This window comes from Bombina bombina, chromosome 5, assembly GCF_027579735.1.
Source record: "Bombina bombina isolate aBomBom1 chromosome 5, aBomBom1.pri, whole genome shotgun sequence".
NCBI lineage: Eukaryota > Metazoa > Chordata > Amphibia > Anura > Bombinatoridae > Bombina > Bombina bombina.
This window is the reverse complement of record NC_069503.1, coordinates 681,832,344-681,847,788: the sequence shown is the minus strand read 5'-3', so window position 1 is coordinate 681,847,788 and position 15,445 is coordinate 681,832,344. Positions and strand designations below refer to the sequence as shown.

General features: G+C 36.8%; 1 protein-coding gene across 2 annotated transcripts in view; it reads right to left on the bottom strand.

Moving 5' to 3' along the window:
* Positions 1-556: 556 nt before the first annotated feature.
* The window catches only part of LOC128660694 (serpin B6), a 70,293-nt gene continuing 55,404 nt past the window's right edge, over positions 557-15,445 (bottom strand). For both annotated transcript variants that reach the window (XM_053714650.1, XM_053714651.1), the window contains 4 exons: positions 13,059-13,176; positions 11,967-12,109; positions 4,734-4,901; positions 557-2,181 (listed from right to left, as the gene is read on the bottom strand). In XM_053714650.1, coding sequence (XP_053570625.1) covers positions 1,777-2,181; positions 4,734-4,901; positions 11,967-12,109; positions 13,059-13,176 — 834 coding nt within the window. In that variant the 3' untranslated portion in view covers positions 557-1,776. The remainder of the gene's footprint in view (positions 2,182-4,733; positions 4,902-11,966; positions 12,110-13,058; positions 13,177-15,445) is intronic.

Genomic DNA, 15,445 nt, shown 5'->3' with positions numbered 1-15,445 from the left:
AAAAACTTATTGGAAATCCACTCCACTAACCCTCCGACTTATGTCAAATCATGGGAGAGGGAATTAGGTATATCTGTCCCTTCAAAGGACTGGAACATCATATTTAAACAAATGGGTAAATCCCCCTCTTCCATATCCATAACAGAGACGAATATGAAAATTCTGTGCCGCTGGTATTTACATCCCAGCAGACTAGCTAAAATATATAATCGGACAGATCCCAATTGCTGGAGGGGTTGCGGACAGGTTGGAACACTAGGTCATATTTGGTGGGAATGTCCAAATTTAAAATCTTTTTGGAAGAAAGTGCATAGCGAAATAGAAAAAACTCTATCAATTAAGATCCAATTTGATCCTCTAATCTTGTTGTTTAACAAACCCCCCAAACTCAAATGCAAATACAAATTGACGCTACTATACCTAATGCTAAGCGGGGCTAAACAATTGATACCTCGCCTCTGGAAATAAACCCAAATTCCCACAATTCAAAGTTGTAAACAAAATGTATCACGACTCTTAGAGCTAGAGAAATATCACTATCAGAAATCTGGACGGCTTGATTTTTATCACGCAATACTTTTATTTTGGGAAGAATATATACACTCACAATAATTTCCTCGTCTATTCGCTGAATTATTAGTTAAATTCATAGATCCTAAACATTAGCCCCCTGACCACGTGACCTGTTTCTGATCAAAGGATAAACCTTTGATATATATAATGACACTGTACCGTTATGTATTTTTAATGTTTTTCTTTTTTCTTTTCTGTTCAACCTCTAATGGTTGTAGTTAAGACTTTAATTTTTCTACACCTATACATTGTTTAATACAAAGAAAAGGAGACAAAGAATAAGGTATATAAGAACAAAGGGAGAGAGTCCTCTCTCGGAAAAATTTGAAACAACGAGATTTTGAAATGAACATAACCACGTATGATATGCATTATCCAGACCAGGAAACCGGACTACCTAAAAAATAATGATACCATCTCCTTTTAATGTTCAAAACTGTAACTGTATGACATATATTGAAATGCTCCTCTTCCTATTTTATTTATTCTTTTTTTTTTTCTCTCTTTTCGCTTCTGTACTCTCTTATATTCATAAATAAAGCTCTTTTGAAAAAAAAAAAAAAAAAAAAAAAAACAGGGGCACTTTATTTCATCAAAATTTACATTTCACTTCTGTTGTGAAAAAACACCTTACCTTTTAAACTTGACAGCAGCTCCAGCTTCCCCCGGTCGTCGCAAGCCATTTCTGATATCAGAAATGATGGATAGGTCATCCTCCAATCACGGCTTCCCCCCGGGGGAATCAGTGTCTGATTCAATGCCGAGATTGGAGGAAGCCGGATTCCTCATTTTAGACCCAGGAAGAGGCTTTGTGACGGGTGGAGGAAGTGAAATGTAAATTTTGATTAATTAAAGTGCCCCTGTTTTTAATCAAATTTTTAAAAACCGGGCACTTAAGCATCAAAATTTACATTTACTTTAAATACATTTTATTATGAATTCATGCCTCATAATGTGAACCATTCTTGGTTTGTTTTGAAATTAATTCAAGTTTCTGTCTGTATTGTATTTAGACATTGCATCTAGTTATGTTAACATAGCTTTATAATCATGAAGTATATTTTAGTAAAACAAAAAAATGCCCTGTAGGTTCATTTATTGATCAAATGTATATATCTTTAAGAAAAAGCTTTGCCTAAGCTGATAATATGTAAGATGATCTATTTTCTAAGCATGAGATATTTTACGCTTGTGCTGTGCATGCTATGGGGAGCAGAATTTCCCAGCAAAAAGAATACTGTTTGTCTTATTATGTCTTATGAAGAATAAGAATGGGTGGTCTGCTACAAATCTCACAACCATTGGCGCACTTCTGACAATTATGATGCCAGCTGTTGCAGCTGCAGCCTCTGTTCCCTCTTCATTAATTTCCACAAATGATTTGTGAAATGCTTGTGACAAATAGATATTTCTTTTATCCGATATCCCTGTAAGATCAGCTTTCTCAGCGCTGAAGAGATCAAGTAACCCCATGCTGCTTAAAGTTGCTTTCAGATCATAGCTTTCTTCCAGGTGGATTTGGGGTAGATCTACCTCCACCTCACTTGACACCATCATGCCTGCTTTGGTCCACTCTTGTAGCTTCTTGTAACTCAATTCTTTTTCCAGCTGTTGAAGGGACATTAAACACTTTTAGAATGTAATAAAACCGGTTTATTTTGCATAATAAAACAACTTTGCAGCATGCTTTCATTATTTATGTTATCCCTTTTACTGTAATTTACCTCTAAAAATTAAGTTTTCCAGTTTTGATGATTGGATGTGCACATGTCAGGCTTCACAAATCTAATCCTGACACATATGCTATATGTCCCTAACTGGCCTAAACTGTGGAATTAGAAACAATGGATTTTTTACTAACAAAATTACAGTGACTCTCTGTGTCTTCTGGGCAGAATTTGGCTACTGAAAAACAGCTGTATCAAATAGTAAAACTGTAATTAATAAAGAAATAAACCCAAATAACACAACTGACATGGGTAAGTAGTGTAAAGAATCACTGAGATGCTATACTTTAGTGACTGTGGGTCAAGACCTCTTTAAAGGGACATTACATAAATAAATTTTCTAGAAAAATGTTAATTATACAAAGCAGAAACACTTGCAAAACACTTTCATTATTTAGTTTTCCTGCTTCTCTTGTGATATGAATCTGACTTTTTTAATTTTGGCAACAGGGTGAGAGTTTGTAAAGCCTTTTGCTTTATTGTGCTTTGCATGCAGATGTTTTGCAATGCAGAGATAAATTTATGATGCATATTGAAAAAAAGATGACTTTAGCATTCAAGGCTGGTGCTAGGATTTTTGGCTACACAGGCGAAGACACATTTTGCCGCCCTACACACCAAAGAAATGATATACCCTGCAAAAACAGATTTCCATTGTCACATCAAATTCTTGCCTTTTAATCTGATTTATTATAATTATAATAGCTATAATGGTTAGTTTCTGAATGACATAACATACCAAAGTGGTGGCTCTGCACAACATAGCAAATCAGTGGTGGCTCTGCATAAAAAATTAAACAGTGTTGACAATATATAATTACACAAACCTGGAAGCAAGATGACCTATTTTCCATTTCACCATTATACCTAGACTGATACAAGCATGTCTAACAAGAAAATATATCAAGTTGCAGGTAGATAAGACCTCAAGCACCTGCAAATCGACACTTGGCTAAGATTGTAGAAATGCTCTTGTTAAATCCTGCTCCTGCTGTTGGGCAACCAACAGTGTGACAACAGGGCCTGTCAATCACCTCAAATAACTGAGTTTGATGGGATTTATCTATGAAGCAGAGAATACTTCTTAAAGGGACAGGAAAGCACAACATTTTATTTTATGATAGAACATACACTTTTAAACAACTTTCCAATTTACTTCTATTATCAAATGTGCTTCATTATCTTGTTATCCTTTGCTAAAGGAACAGCATTATTCTACTGGCAACTAGCTGAACACATCTAGTTAGCCAAACACAAGAGACAAATGTGTGCAGGCACCAATCAGCAACTAGCTCCCACTAGTGTAGGATATGCACACTTTCTTTTTCAACAATGGAAACCAAGAGAACGAAGCACATTTAAAAATAGAAGTGAATTTAAAATGACATGCTATAGCTGAATCATGCAAGATTAATTTTGATTTTCCTATCCCTTTACATTTGTGGTTGTTATATTAATATACTTTATAGCATTTAACCCTCTACATTTCTTCCTGTTTCTAAGCCACTATAGAGAGCCTCTTAATCACATGCTTTTTATTTGCTTTTCACAGGAGACTACTAGCTCATGTGGGCCATATAGATAACATTGTGCTCACGCCCGTGGGTTCTGCACAACACAGCTAAAATGCAAGTCAATAGATAATAAATAAAAAGTCATGTGATCATGGGGCTGTCAAAAGAGGCTTAGATACAATGTAATCAGAGAGGTTAAAAGTATACTTATATAACCGTGTTGGCTGTGCAAAACTGGGTAATGGGTAATAAAGGAATTATCTATCTTTTTAAACAATACAACATTTTGAGTTGACTGTCCCTTTAAGAAGTACAGGCATGTTTTGGCCAGAGGAAGAGTACAACGCACACTTATTTTGGTCAGGTGTCACTATATAGTGATCATAATAACATTTATACACTAATAAACACTTTGTACTATGTGATAATGCAAGGCATCTATACACTTATAAACATGCGGCACTTTATATTAATGTAGAGTACTTAAACACTGATAACACGTGCTTAACAGTATTATGATCGTCAGTGCTCCCATGAATACCCATTAGGCTATAGGTGGAGGTGAGTCCCACTGCTGTAGCAACTCCACCAACTTTTATGGAGACTGCTAAAGTTTTTGTAATATATATATATATATATATATATATATATATATATATATATATATATATATATACACACAAATATATGTGTCAGTCTCATATGGCCCCTACTGTAAAGCCCAAGTTAGGCATCCCAAAAAAAAAAAATACACATAAAAAAAAATGTATGTCATGCACTGAATTTGCACCCCCCCTGTAAAAGCGTTTCTGTTAGAATTTCTGTGATGTAGTAAGCTGGGGAGGGATTGTTACATTTTTATCTATACTGCAGGATATAGCTTTTATTTATACAACATCAAATAAACAATTAGCCTTACCTGTTCCAGACCAGTGGAGTCATCTTTAATCTCATCTGGAAGTAATAGTATCATACTTAATTTGTTGTTGACATATGGAAGTTCAAGCAATGTTGTTTCTAAATCATCAATGTAATGTGTTTTGAAAGTACTTCTTTGATACATCATCTGGACTAGCTTACTTGTGGTCTGTACAAGAAGGAGACATTCATGGTTATTTTCATTACAAATTCCACACTGTGTTCATTATTTAGTTAGAGATGCCATTTAAAAAAACATTCTTCATTTTACTTCTATTATAACATTTTGATTTGTTCTTTTGGTATCATTTGTTAAAGAATACATCCAGGTACGTCCATAAGTGTGCAATGTTTGCGACAGTGTTTGTAGCTATGTTAAACATTGTTCCACATACTGTTGCCATCAAACACTAAAGACACTTGCATGCTCCTGAGCTCACATGAGTCTATCTAGGTTTACTCGTTAAGAAAGGATACCAAGAAAATTAAAGGGACCATAAAGTCAAATTTCAACTTTCACGATTCAGATAGAGCATTTAATTAAAAAAAATCCAATTTTTTATTATCACTTTTTCTTCATTCTTTTTGTGTCCTTTGTCTAGAGCAGCAATGTACTACTGGGAACTAGCTGAACAATAACAAGAGGTATAAATGTGCAGTCACCAATCACCAGCTACCTCCCAATATTGCATGAGTGCTCCTGAGCCTACCTACTGGGAACTAGCTGAACACAACAGGTAAGCAAATGACAAAAGGCATAAATGTGCAGTCACCAGCTAGTTTCCAGTATTGCATTGGTGCTCCTGAACCTACCTAGGTATTATCTTCATCAAAGGATATCAAGAGAAAGAAGCTAATTTGATCATAGAGGTAAATTGGAAAGCTTTGTTTCCATTAATTGGTTACACTTATCTGAAATGTTGCACTCCCTGGTTTTATATAGGATTTTCAGATGTTAAGCTTTTTACAACCATTAGATTTAACACATACTTTAAAAACACTCCCTATACTTTGCATGGGGCATATGCAAACCATCAGAAAACAATTTCTCAGCAGACTTAAAGGACCAGTGAATACAGTAGATTTGCATAAACAACAAATGCATGATAAAAAGACAATGCATTAGCACATAGGGGTCAATTTATGAAGCAGCGGATGCTGCTTCTGACCCACTCCGCTTCAGGCTAGCCTGTAGTGGAAGTTAAAAAGCAGCGGTCATAAAACCGCTGCTTCTTAACTCGTCAGCCACCTCTGAAGCGGTGGACAGCAATCATCCCGATCAGAATGATTGACACCCCCTGCTAGCAAATCTGCAGGGGTCGGCATTGCACAAGCAATTCACAAGGAATGCTTGTGTAATGATAAATGTTGACAGCGTATGCCAGGGGTGTATTAATGCATAGGTCAACAAGGCCGGTGCCTAGTGCGACAAATTTTGGGAGGCGGCACTTGGCTGGACCACTTTGATTTTTAGCTTTATTTTGTATGCCAATCATGTTCCTGATTTTCCCGCGCGCAGGCTGTAACTAATGCGCGCTGGCTTCTGTAAAGACAGGAAGAGCCGGAGGTGTGGAGAGCAGATTGGCCACTGTTAGCATGTTGCAGCTGCTTTGCTTTGTAGCTAGCCTGATTGGACCAAAGCAGGAAGTCAGTGTGCCTTTGAAACGAAGCTCTGATGCGAAGGTATGTAAATTAATTGATTGCCCGATTGACTACCTCAGCAACAGGTGTAACTCTTTTCTCTCTCTTTGTCCTGTAATGAAACAGGGATGTGTCTGATTGAGAAATGCTCACTTGGGCATCCCAGGGACAGATTGCTTCAAACTCCATTGTTTTGGGCTGATTTACTTATCACCAAGCATTTCAAGCACAGCCGCCATTCACTTCTTTAGTGATAGCATGGAGCGTAGACCTCGCAAAGCTGCAGTGAGTCCGGAGCTAACTGCAGCTTTGCAAGGTCTATGCTCCACGCTATAACTAAGCAAGTTGCTTGCAGCTGTGCTTGAAATGTTTGCAGTCTTAAGTACATCAGCCCAAGTAGACAACGGAGTTTGAAGCAATCTGTCCCCTGGGATTCCCAAGTGAGCAGTCCTCAATCAGCTACATCCCTGTTTAATTACAGGAAATTAAGGCTTATATCGCAACTCAAATGGATTATTGTTCCAAGAGCTGCCTGTCTCCCATACGGTTCCTAGTCTCCTCTGCTCAGTGCTCTGTACGGCTGGTGGGGCTGGAATTCATGTTCCCGGCAGTAACAGTTAAGTAATAAATCCATAGTAGGCTAATGAAGACAGTTTTTTTATTGTCTGTTAGAGCGTTGCTCAGCCTGTGCACGCAGCCGTACTGGCAACGTATCTCAGCAGATACACTGAAAGAACAACAAGTCTGAAAATGTTTCTGCTTTGAGCTTGCATAAGAGATCTGCATAGATAAGTCAGGAAAAGTCTCTTCACGCCTCATTTCCTGACAGGCAGCAGCTTGAAGCAGTCTGTCCCTGTGATGCCCAAATGAGCAGCTCTCTATCCGACACATCCCTGTTTCATTAGATTTTTTCTTATTAATTACTGATTAGATTTTTTTCTTGCAGTGGATTTATTGCCTTGCAAAAATGCTATGGTTTCAGCTCACATTTTTTTCTAACAGCAGAGCGTTTGCCTTCAAGCACTCAAATACATAATATATATATATATATATATATATATATATAGTGTGTGTGTGTATATATATATATATATATATATATATATATATATAACCTGGGTGTATGCAGTTTTATTGAAAGTCACATTATACCCTGACCAAAAAATATGATGGCCAAAAAACAGTCTAAAACCCAGGAGGGGTGGGGGATTGGGGGGGGCAGCAGAATTTTGAGTGCCTAGGGCAGCACAAAACCTAAATACGCCACTGGTGTATGCTCTTGGCATTTATCGATGTGTGGCAGACATGATCGGTTACAGTGGATCATGTCCGCCCGAACAATGGTAAATCGCACCCAGAGTCTGAACTTCAAATGAGTAGTTGATTTTTTTCTTACATATTTCAAAGTTATGTCTATTTCCACTCCCCCTGTATCATGTGACAGTCATCAGCCAATCACAAATGCATATACGTATATTCTGTGAATTCTTGTACATGCTCAGTAGGAGCTGGTGACTCAAAAGCGTAAATATAAAACGACTGTGAACACTTTGTTAATGGAAGTAAATTAGAAAGTTGTTTAAAATTGCATGCTATATCTGATTGACAAAAGATTAATTTTTACTTGAGGATCCCTTTTAGTAATTGTAGAATTACTGTACTTTTTAATTCAACACCATTGACTTCTTAAAACACCCTTGGATGGGAGATCTTTGTAGTTTTTACAGTTTTTAGTGTTACCATTTTTGTGCATCCTCAGTTTTTATTGTTTTGCTTTGAACTATTAAAGGCACACAAAAAACATACCATTTTAAACAACTTTACAATTTACTTCTTTTATCTACATTGTTTAGTTCTCTTGGCATTGTTTGTTGAAAAAACATACCTAGGTAGGCTCAAGACCAGCAATGCACTACTGATCGATAGCTAGTGATTGATGGCTACACATATGCCCCTTGTCAATTGAATGCTTTTCGGAACCATGAAAGACAACTTTGGGGTTTTGTGTCCCTTTAAGTAGGTCATTTCTGGGTTACATCTGCACTGGTTAAACAATATTTGATATACAATAAATATCTATAAAGTAATCTAGAGACTTTTAATTTAAAAATAACTTGTAGTAACTTCACTACATTGGTTGTTACTCTTATCCCCAAAAAAGATAAAGATTTAGAACTGCCCAGTGCATACCGCCCTATCTCACTATTGAACAATGATTACAAGTTATTGGCAGCAATAGTAGCAGATAGACTTAAGAAGTATATTAATGAACTAATACATATAGACCAAATAGGATTTATGACAGGTAGAAGTGTAACCAAGAATATACGAAAGGTGTTGTTGACCCTAGACTATTTCTGGAACAGAACTAAGGATGGCCGGAAGGCTTCTAAAGCAGATATGACGGTATTGACACTGGATTAAGAGAAAACTTTTGATTCATTAACTGGAATCATTTATTTACAGCCCTAACGCAGTTTGGTCTAACAGGTGGCTTTCTTAATTTCATAAAATTATTATATAATATCCCATGTTCATATTTATTAATCAATGGGGGACTCTCTCCTAAGATAACCTTGACTAGAGGCACAAGACAGGGGTGCCCGCTTACACTGCTTCTTTTTAATTTATCAATCGAGCCATTAGCTGTTCGTTTTAGACAAGAGCTGAAAGGTATCTCTATTGGGGGCAGTAAATGTATCCTTTCCCTGTATGGGGACGATCTGCTACTATTCTTGTCTAAGACCAAGTTTAGTATACCTCTCATACTGGAAATAATAAATTAATTCTGTATGTTTTCTGGTTATAAAATTAACCAGAATAAATCCGAATTGTTATGGATTAGTAAAAAAAAAAGATAGTCCAAGAGATTTCCCTTTCCAAATAGTAGAACATATTAAATATTTGGGGATCTATCTATCTGATAACCCTGCTTGTTGGTACTCATTAAATTTTACTAAATTCTTTGGTGAAGCCAAGATTATGACTGGTAAATGGAAGCCACTACCAATTTCCCTCTCAGCAAAAAAAATTGTACTGTTAAAAACCTTTTTATTTCCACGTCTTTTATACTTAATGCAAAATCTTCCAATATTTATCAAAAGTATAGACCTACGGCAATTTAAGAAATTATGTACAAAGTTTTTGTGTGGGAAGAGGAAGGCACGTCTCTCTATGCGGTTTCTAGAACAAGATAAGCAATTTGGAGTATTCGGGTTGCCGAATATCCAATTATTCAAATGGGTTACTACGGTTAAGATTGCAGTAGACTGGATAACTGAAGCAAACCATTTTTCCTTTTCAGAGCTAGAGGAGGGAATTATTAAACCATTTACTTAAAAAGCTATCTTGCACATAACAGCAAGTAAACTGCCATCAACTATACATAATCCTGAGTGTTATTCAAAATGTGGTGATAGCATGGCAGAGATTCTGTGGGGAACTTGAGATAAAATACAATTTCTCTAGATACCTCCCCATTTTGGGGAACCCTGAGTTTGAACCTGGCCTTAACCCTGGAATTTTTGATTTTTCAATGTTGGTTCCTGCGGGGACTTAGACATGTCCACCAATTACTTGACTCAGATACTCAAATTATTAAAACCTTTGAACAAATCAGAGGGGAATTTGACCTCCCAAAGCATCATTTTTATCCGTACCTACAAATCAGACATTATCTTTTCCAAGTTATGTCAGAATATAACAATAGTTGGGACTTAGGAGTAGTGGAAATGGGCATCCGCAAGTTCAGGAGTGGATACTACTCCATTTCGAGTTGGTATAAATCGGTTATGTTAAAACATGGTCAGCTATATTTAGAATCCATCTTGTCCAGATGGCAGGCTTCGCTTGGAGAAATGGAGATATACGATATAAAATAAAGTATCCAATTAGTAGGTATCAAGAACACAAAGTGGAAAGAGTCCCATAGTAAATTATTAAAATTCTCCTATATCTCCCTGCTGATCCTTGCCAAATGGGATAACAAGTGTTCAGGTAGTTGTTCCCACTGTACTTACCCGAATGCAGATACTATGCACTGTTTTTGGTTTTGCCCAAAAATTAATAGATTTTGGAGTAGAGTAAAATTTTGGGTAAATAAATTTACCCACCAGAATCTTCTATTCTCTCCAACAATGATTATCTTTCTGTGTAATGTGGAAAATCCAAATGTAAAAAAGGATCAATCCTTTATTAACACTGCCATATTGGTGGCAAGGAACCTAATATTGCAACATTGGAAGGCAGATAAACCTCCCAGTATTGCAGAATTTGTTCACAAAATGTACTCACAAATGATAATAGAACAATACCAAATGGAGTCAAACAATGAGAAACAATAAAGCCTTTTTTTCAAAAATGGTTAAGATTAATAAAGTCAGTCCCTCTTTCAATGCAAGTACAGATTATTTACCCTTTACGTAAATCCGTGTTTTTTTATATAGCAATTTTGGAGGGGTATCTCCCAACCCAGTGGCTTATGTGAACGAAAAAGATAAGGGAAAAAGAAAAGGGAAAGAAAAAGAGGAAAGGGAAAAGGAAAATAATTTGTGAAGAATGTTAAAAATATCTGAGCCTTAGAGCATTTACTCTTTATGTTTAGCTGGGACTTCTCCTATACACATTAATGTTTGAGGGCATGTCCCCAGTGTAGTGGGTTAACTGTATATATGAGGAGCGAGAGATGAGCAGGCACTCAATTATTATTATTTTATTTTTATTTATTTTTTTATGAATAACATCAATATAAGGTGCTGTAAACTATTGTTTATCTATTTATATAATATGGATTATTCCATTGAAATAATGTTATGGTATATATAAAACTTTTAACCTGGTGGCCATATATATAATACTGTATGTAATTATATGAGGTTAATAGAATACTGCCAAGTTTAAACATTCATTGTTTAAACATTAATTGGATAACTAAATAATAATCTGGATTAATCCAGTGAGAGAACGACATGGTTTATATAATTATCAAGATGGTGGCTAAATATATCTAGTACATTAGGAAATTGTATGATGTTATTAGATTATTATCAGGATCAAACATTTATTGTACAAACAGGCAAAAGATGTTCTTTACTTTTATTAAGGCAATTTAATGGATATTTATTAGGAGTGTTCATTTTACGGTGCCTTGAACCTGATTGTTTTTTTTTTGTTTTTTTTATTTGTTGTTTGCCTGTTTTTCTTTTTTTATGACAAAATGATAAAATTCCAGCAATGTAATGTGAAACTATAAATAGGTGTCTGCTTACTTTCATTGTTAAACCGGAAGGTATACATAATCTTTCTCTTCATATTGTATATTCTTTGTAAGCTATTATTTTTGTTACATTGCAGACTTTAAAATAAATGGAAAAAAATAACTTGTAGTTCTCGGTTAAGAGGTTAATGAAATAAATTGGGGTTAAATTAAATTTCATCAGAATTATTATATTTTTATGATTCCAGTTAAGTGTTTGAACATTTAAAAATGTTAATAGTGATAATTTGAAATTGCTAATTGCACACATCACAAATTAATATGAGTTCTGATGGCTATACATAGTGGTAATTTTAAACATAAAACACAGTCTCATACCTTATTCATTCTAAATGGTTTCTCCTCTGTGTTCTCTGGTGGGAATTTAGTTTCCCAGTTCCCTTTAAAATAAATGGCATTTACCAAGATAAGTCTCGTTAGTGAGTCAACAGAACCTGAAGGCAAAATATCCTGGATTTTTCCTTAGGGAGAAAAAAGATATCTTTGTAACAAATTTAAACATTATTTTCTATTCATTAATTATATATTTGTGCTGTATCCTTATTATAGTTGTGAATACTAATAACTTAGCTGGGCATTCCAGGGGTGTGTAGGTTACGCGTGATGTTGGTGTAAGCGGTCAGAGGGAGTTAGCTGGGCAGTTCAGGTGAAGTGAAGGTTAGCTCTGACATAGGTGTAGGCGGTCGGTGGGAGGTAGTGAGGCGGAGCAGGGGAGTGTAGGTTAGATGTGACATAGGTATTGGTGCTCAGGGGGAGTTAGTAGGGCATGCTAGTGGGAGTAGGCTGCACTTTGATTCAGACATATTGAAAACAGTGCGATATGTTTGAATCAGCGAAGTTCAGGTTGCAAGGAGAGTAGAATGTTAAACATTTTTACCGCTACCAAATGCTGATATGACAGAATGCCTTGTGCAAGCGCATTTACAGTGGGTCCTCTGCACATTACAAGAATTACTTTAAGAGTGATAACATTTAATAAAAGCGTTGTGCAATTATTGTAAAAATAATACTATGTGAAATGAACTGTTGTGATTTCATATCCGCTTTTGGGTCCATTTTAAAATAGAAGCAGCTTTCTTAATCACTTTGATTATTTCAAAAACACTTTAGGGCCGATTTATTATGCTGCGAATGCAGCAGTTTCCACGCAAGCCATTAGGCTCGCCGGAAACATAAGTTAAGAAGCAGCGGTCTTAAGAATCATGTCTGCCCGCATCATAATAAATCGGCCCCTTTGTGCTAAATTCTGTAATAGTGTGATTCCTTCATTTTCAATTCTGCTCAGACTTCTCTATTTGAAATCATTTAAAAATAATCTTTTGTTTCTATTAGGTTACTTTTATGCCTTTATTATTTTTATTTTTTTAATCATTTTCTTTATTTTAAAAAGTAGATGAATTATATTCTTACCTTCTGTTTGCCCTTCCACCCATGAATTAATTGTCTTTCTTGCATTTTCTGCCTCTTCCAAGAAATTGACAGCTTGTACGTCTGCATGATAATATTTTTGAAGCAGTTCCAAGTATTTCTACAGTAGAACAGAATTTTCCTTTTTTAAAATTTGAATGTTATGTATACTACAAAAATACAAAACATAGAATAGCACGATTTATCTATTATTTTCAGTCTTTCGTTTCATTCTGAACTTGGACATAGCTGTTGCATAGGTATTGCAAGTTATGCTTCTACAGATAAAAATACCTTATTACATGGGAAAAAAATGACTTGGATATTCAGTAGAGCTATGAAAAGCACATTATTGAATGGGGCAGGACAGGGAAGAGCTTAAAGGTGAATGTATGTGCTTGCATATGTATGTGTGGTGCGTATGTTTATTTATGTATGTGTGTGTATGTGTATATACAGTATCTCACAAAAGTGAGTACACCCCTAACATTTTTGAAAATATTTTATATCTTTTCATATGACAACACTGAAGAAATGACCCTTTGCTACAATGTAAAGTAGTGAGTGTGCATCCTGTATAACAGTGTTAATTTGCTGTCCCTTCAAAATAACTCAACACACAAACCTATTAATGTCTAAACCGTTGGCAACAAAAGTGAGTACACCCCTAAGTGTAAATGTCCAAATTGGGCCCAAAGGGTTAATATTTTGTGTGGCTACCATTGTATGGCACTGCCTTAACCCTCTTGGGCATGGAGTTCACCAGAGCTTCACAAGTTGCCACTGGAGTCCTCTTCCACTCCTCCATGACGACATCACGGAGCTGGTGGATGTTAGAGACCTTGCACTCCCCCACCATCCATTTGGGGATGCCCCACAGATTCTCAATAGGGTTTAGGTCTGGAGACATGCTTGGCCAGTCCATCATCTTTACCCTCAGCTTCTTTAGCAAGGCAGTGGTCGTCTTAGAGGTGTGTTTGGGGTCGTTATCATGTTGGAAAACTGCCCTGCAGCCCAGTCTCTGAAGGGAGGGAATCATGCTCTGCTTCAGTCTTCACAGTACATGTTGGCATTAATGGTTCCCTCAATGAACTGTAGCTCCCCAGTGCTGTCAGCACTCATGCATGCCCAGACCATGACACTCCCACCACCATGCTTGCTTGACTGTAGGCAACACACACTTGTCTTTGTACTTCTCACCTGGTTGCCGCCACACACGCTTGACACCATCTGAAACAAATTTATCTTGGTCTCATCGGCCACAGGACATGGTTCCAGTAATCCATGTCCTTAGTCTGCTTGTCTTCATCAAGGAGGGCTTAGTCTGCTTGTCTTCATCAAGAAGGGCTTTCTTGTGCATCATCTTTAGAAAGGGCTTCCTTCTGGGACGACAACCATGCAGACCAATTTGATGCAGTGTGCGGCGTATGGTCTGAGCACTGACAGGCTGACCTCCCACCCCTTAAACTCTGCATCAATGCTGGCAGCACTCATATGTCTATTTCCCAAAGACAACCTCTGGATATGACGCTGAGCACGTGCATTTAACTTCTTTGGTCGACCATGGCGAGGCCTGTTCTGAGTGGAACCTGTCCTGTGAAACCGCTGTATGGTCTTGCCCATTGTGCTGCAGCTCAGTTTCAGGGTCTTGGCAATCTTCTTATAGCCTAGGCCATCTTTATGTAGAGGAACAATTCTTTTTTTCAGATCCTCAGCGAGTTCTTTGCCATGAGGTGTGAGAGCGATAACACCAAATTTAACACACCTGCTCCCCATTCACACCTGAGACCTTGTAACACTAACGAGTCACATGACACCAGGGAGGGAAAATGGCGAATTGGGCCCAATTTGGACATTTCCACTTAGGGGTGTACTCACTTTTGTTGCCAACGGTTTAGACATTAATGGCCGTGTTGAGTTATTTTGAGGGGACAGCAAATTTACACTATTATACAGGCTGTATACTACTCACTACTTTACATTGTAGCAAAGTGTAATTTCTACAGTGTTGACACATTAAAAGACAATAAAATATTTACAAAAATGTGAGGGGCGTACTCACTTTTGTGAGATACTGTATGTATGCGTGTGTATGTTTGTCTGTGTGTGCATGCATATGTATGTGTGGTGCGTATGTGTATGTATGTGCGTGTGCGTATGTGTATATATGTATGTGTGTGTGCATATGTGTATGTTTTTCTGTGTGTGTGTGCATATGTGTATGTATATATGTATGCGTGTGTGCTTATGTGTAAGTATGTGTATGTGTATGTGTATATGTGTATGTATGTGTGTGCGTATGTTTGTGTAATATGTATGTCAGTGTGCGTATGTATGTCTGTGTGTGCATGCATATGTATGTGGGGTGCGTATGTGTATGTATGTATGTG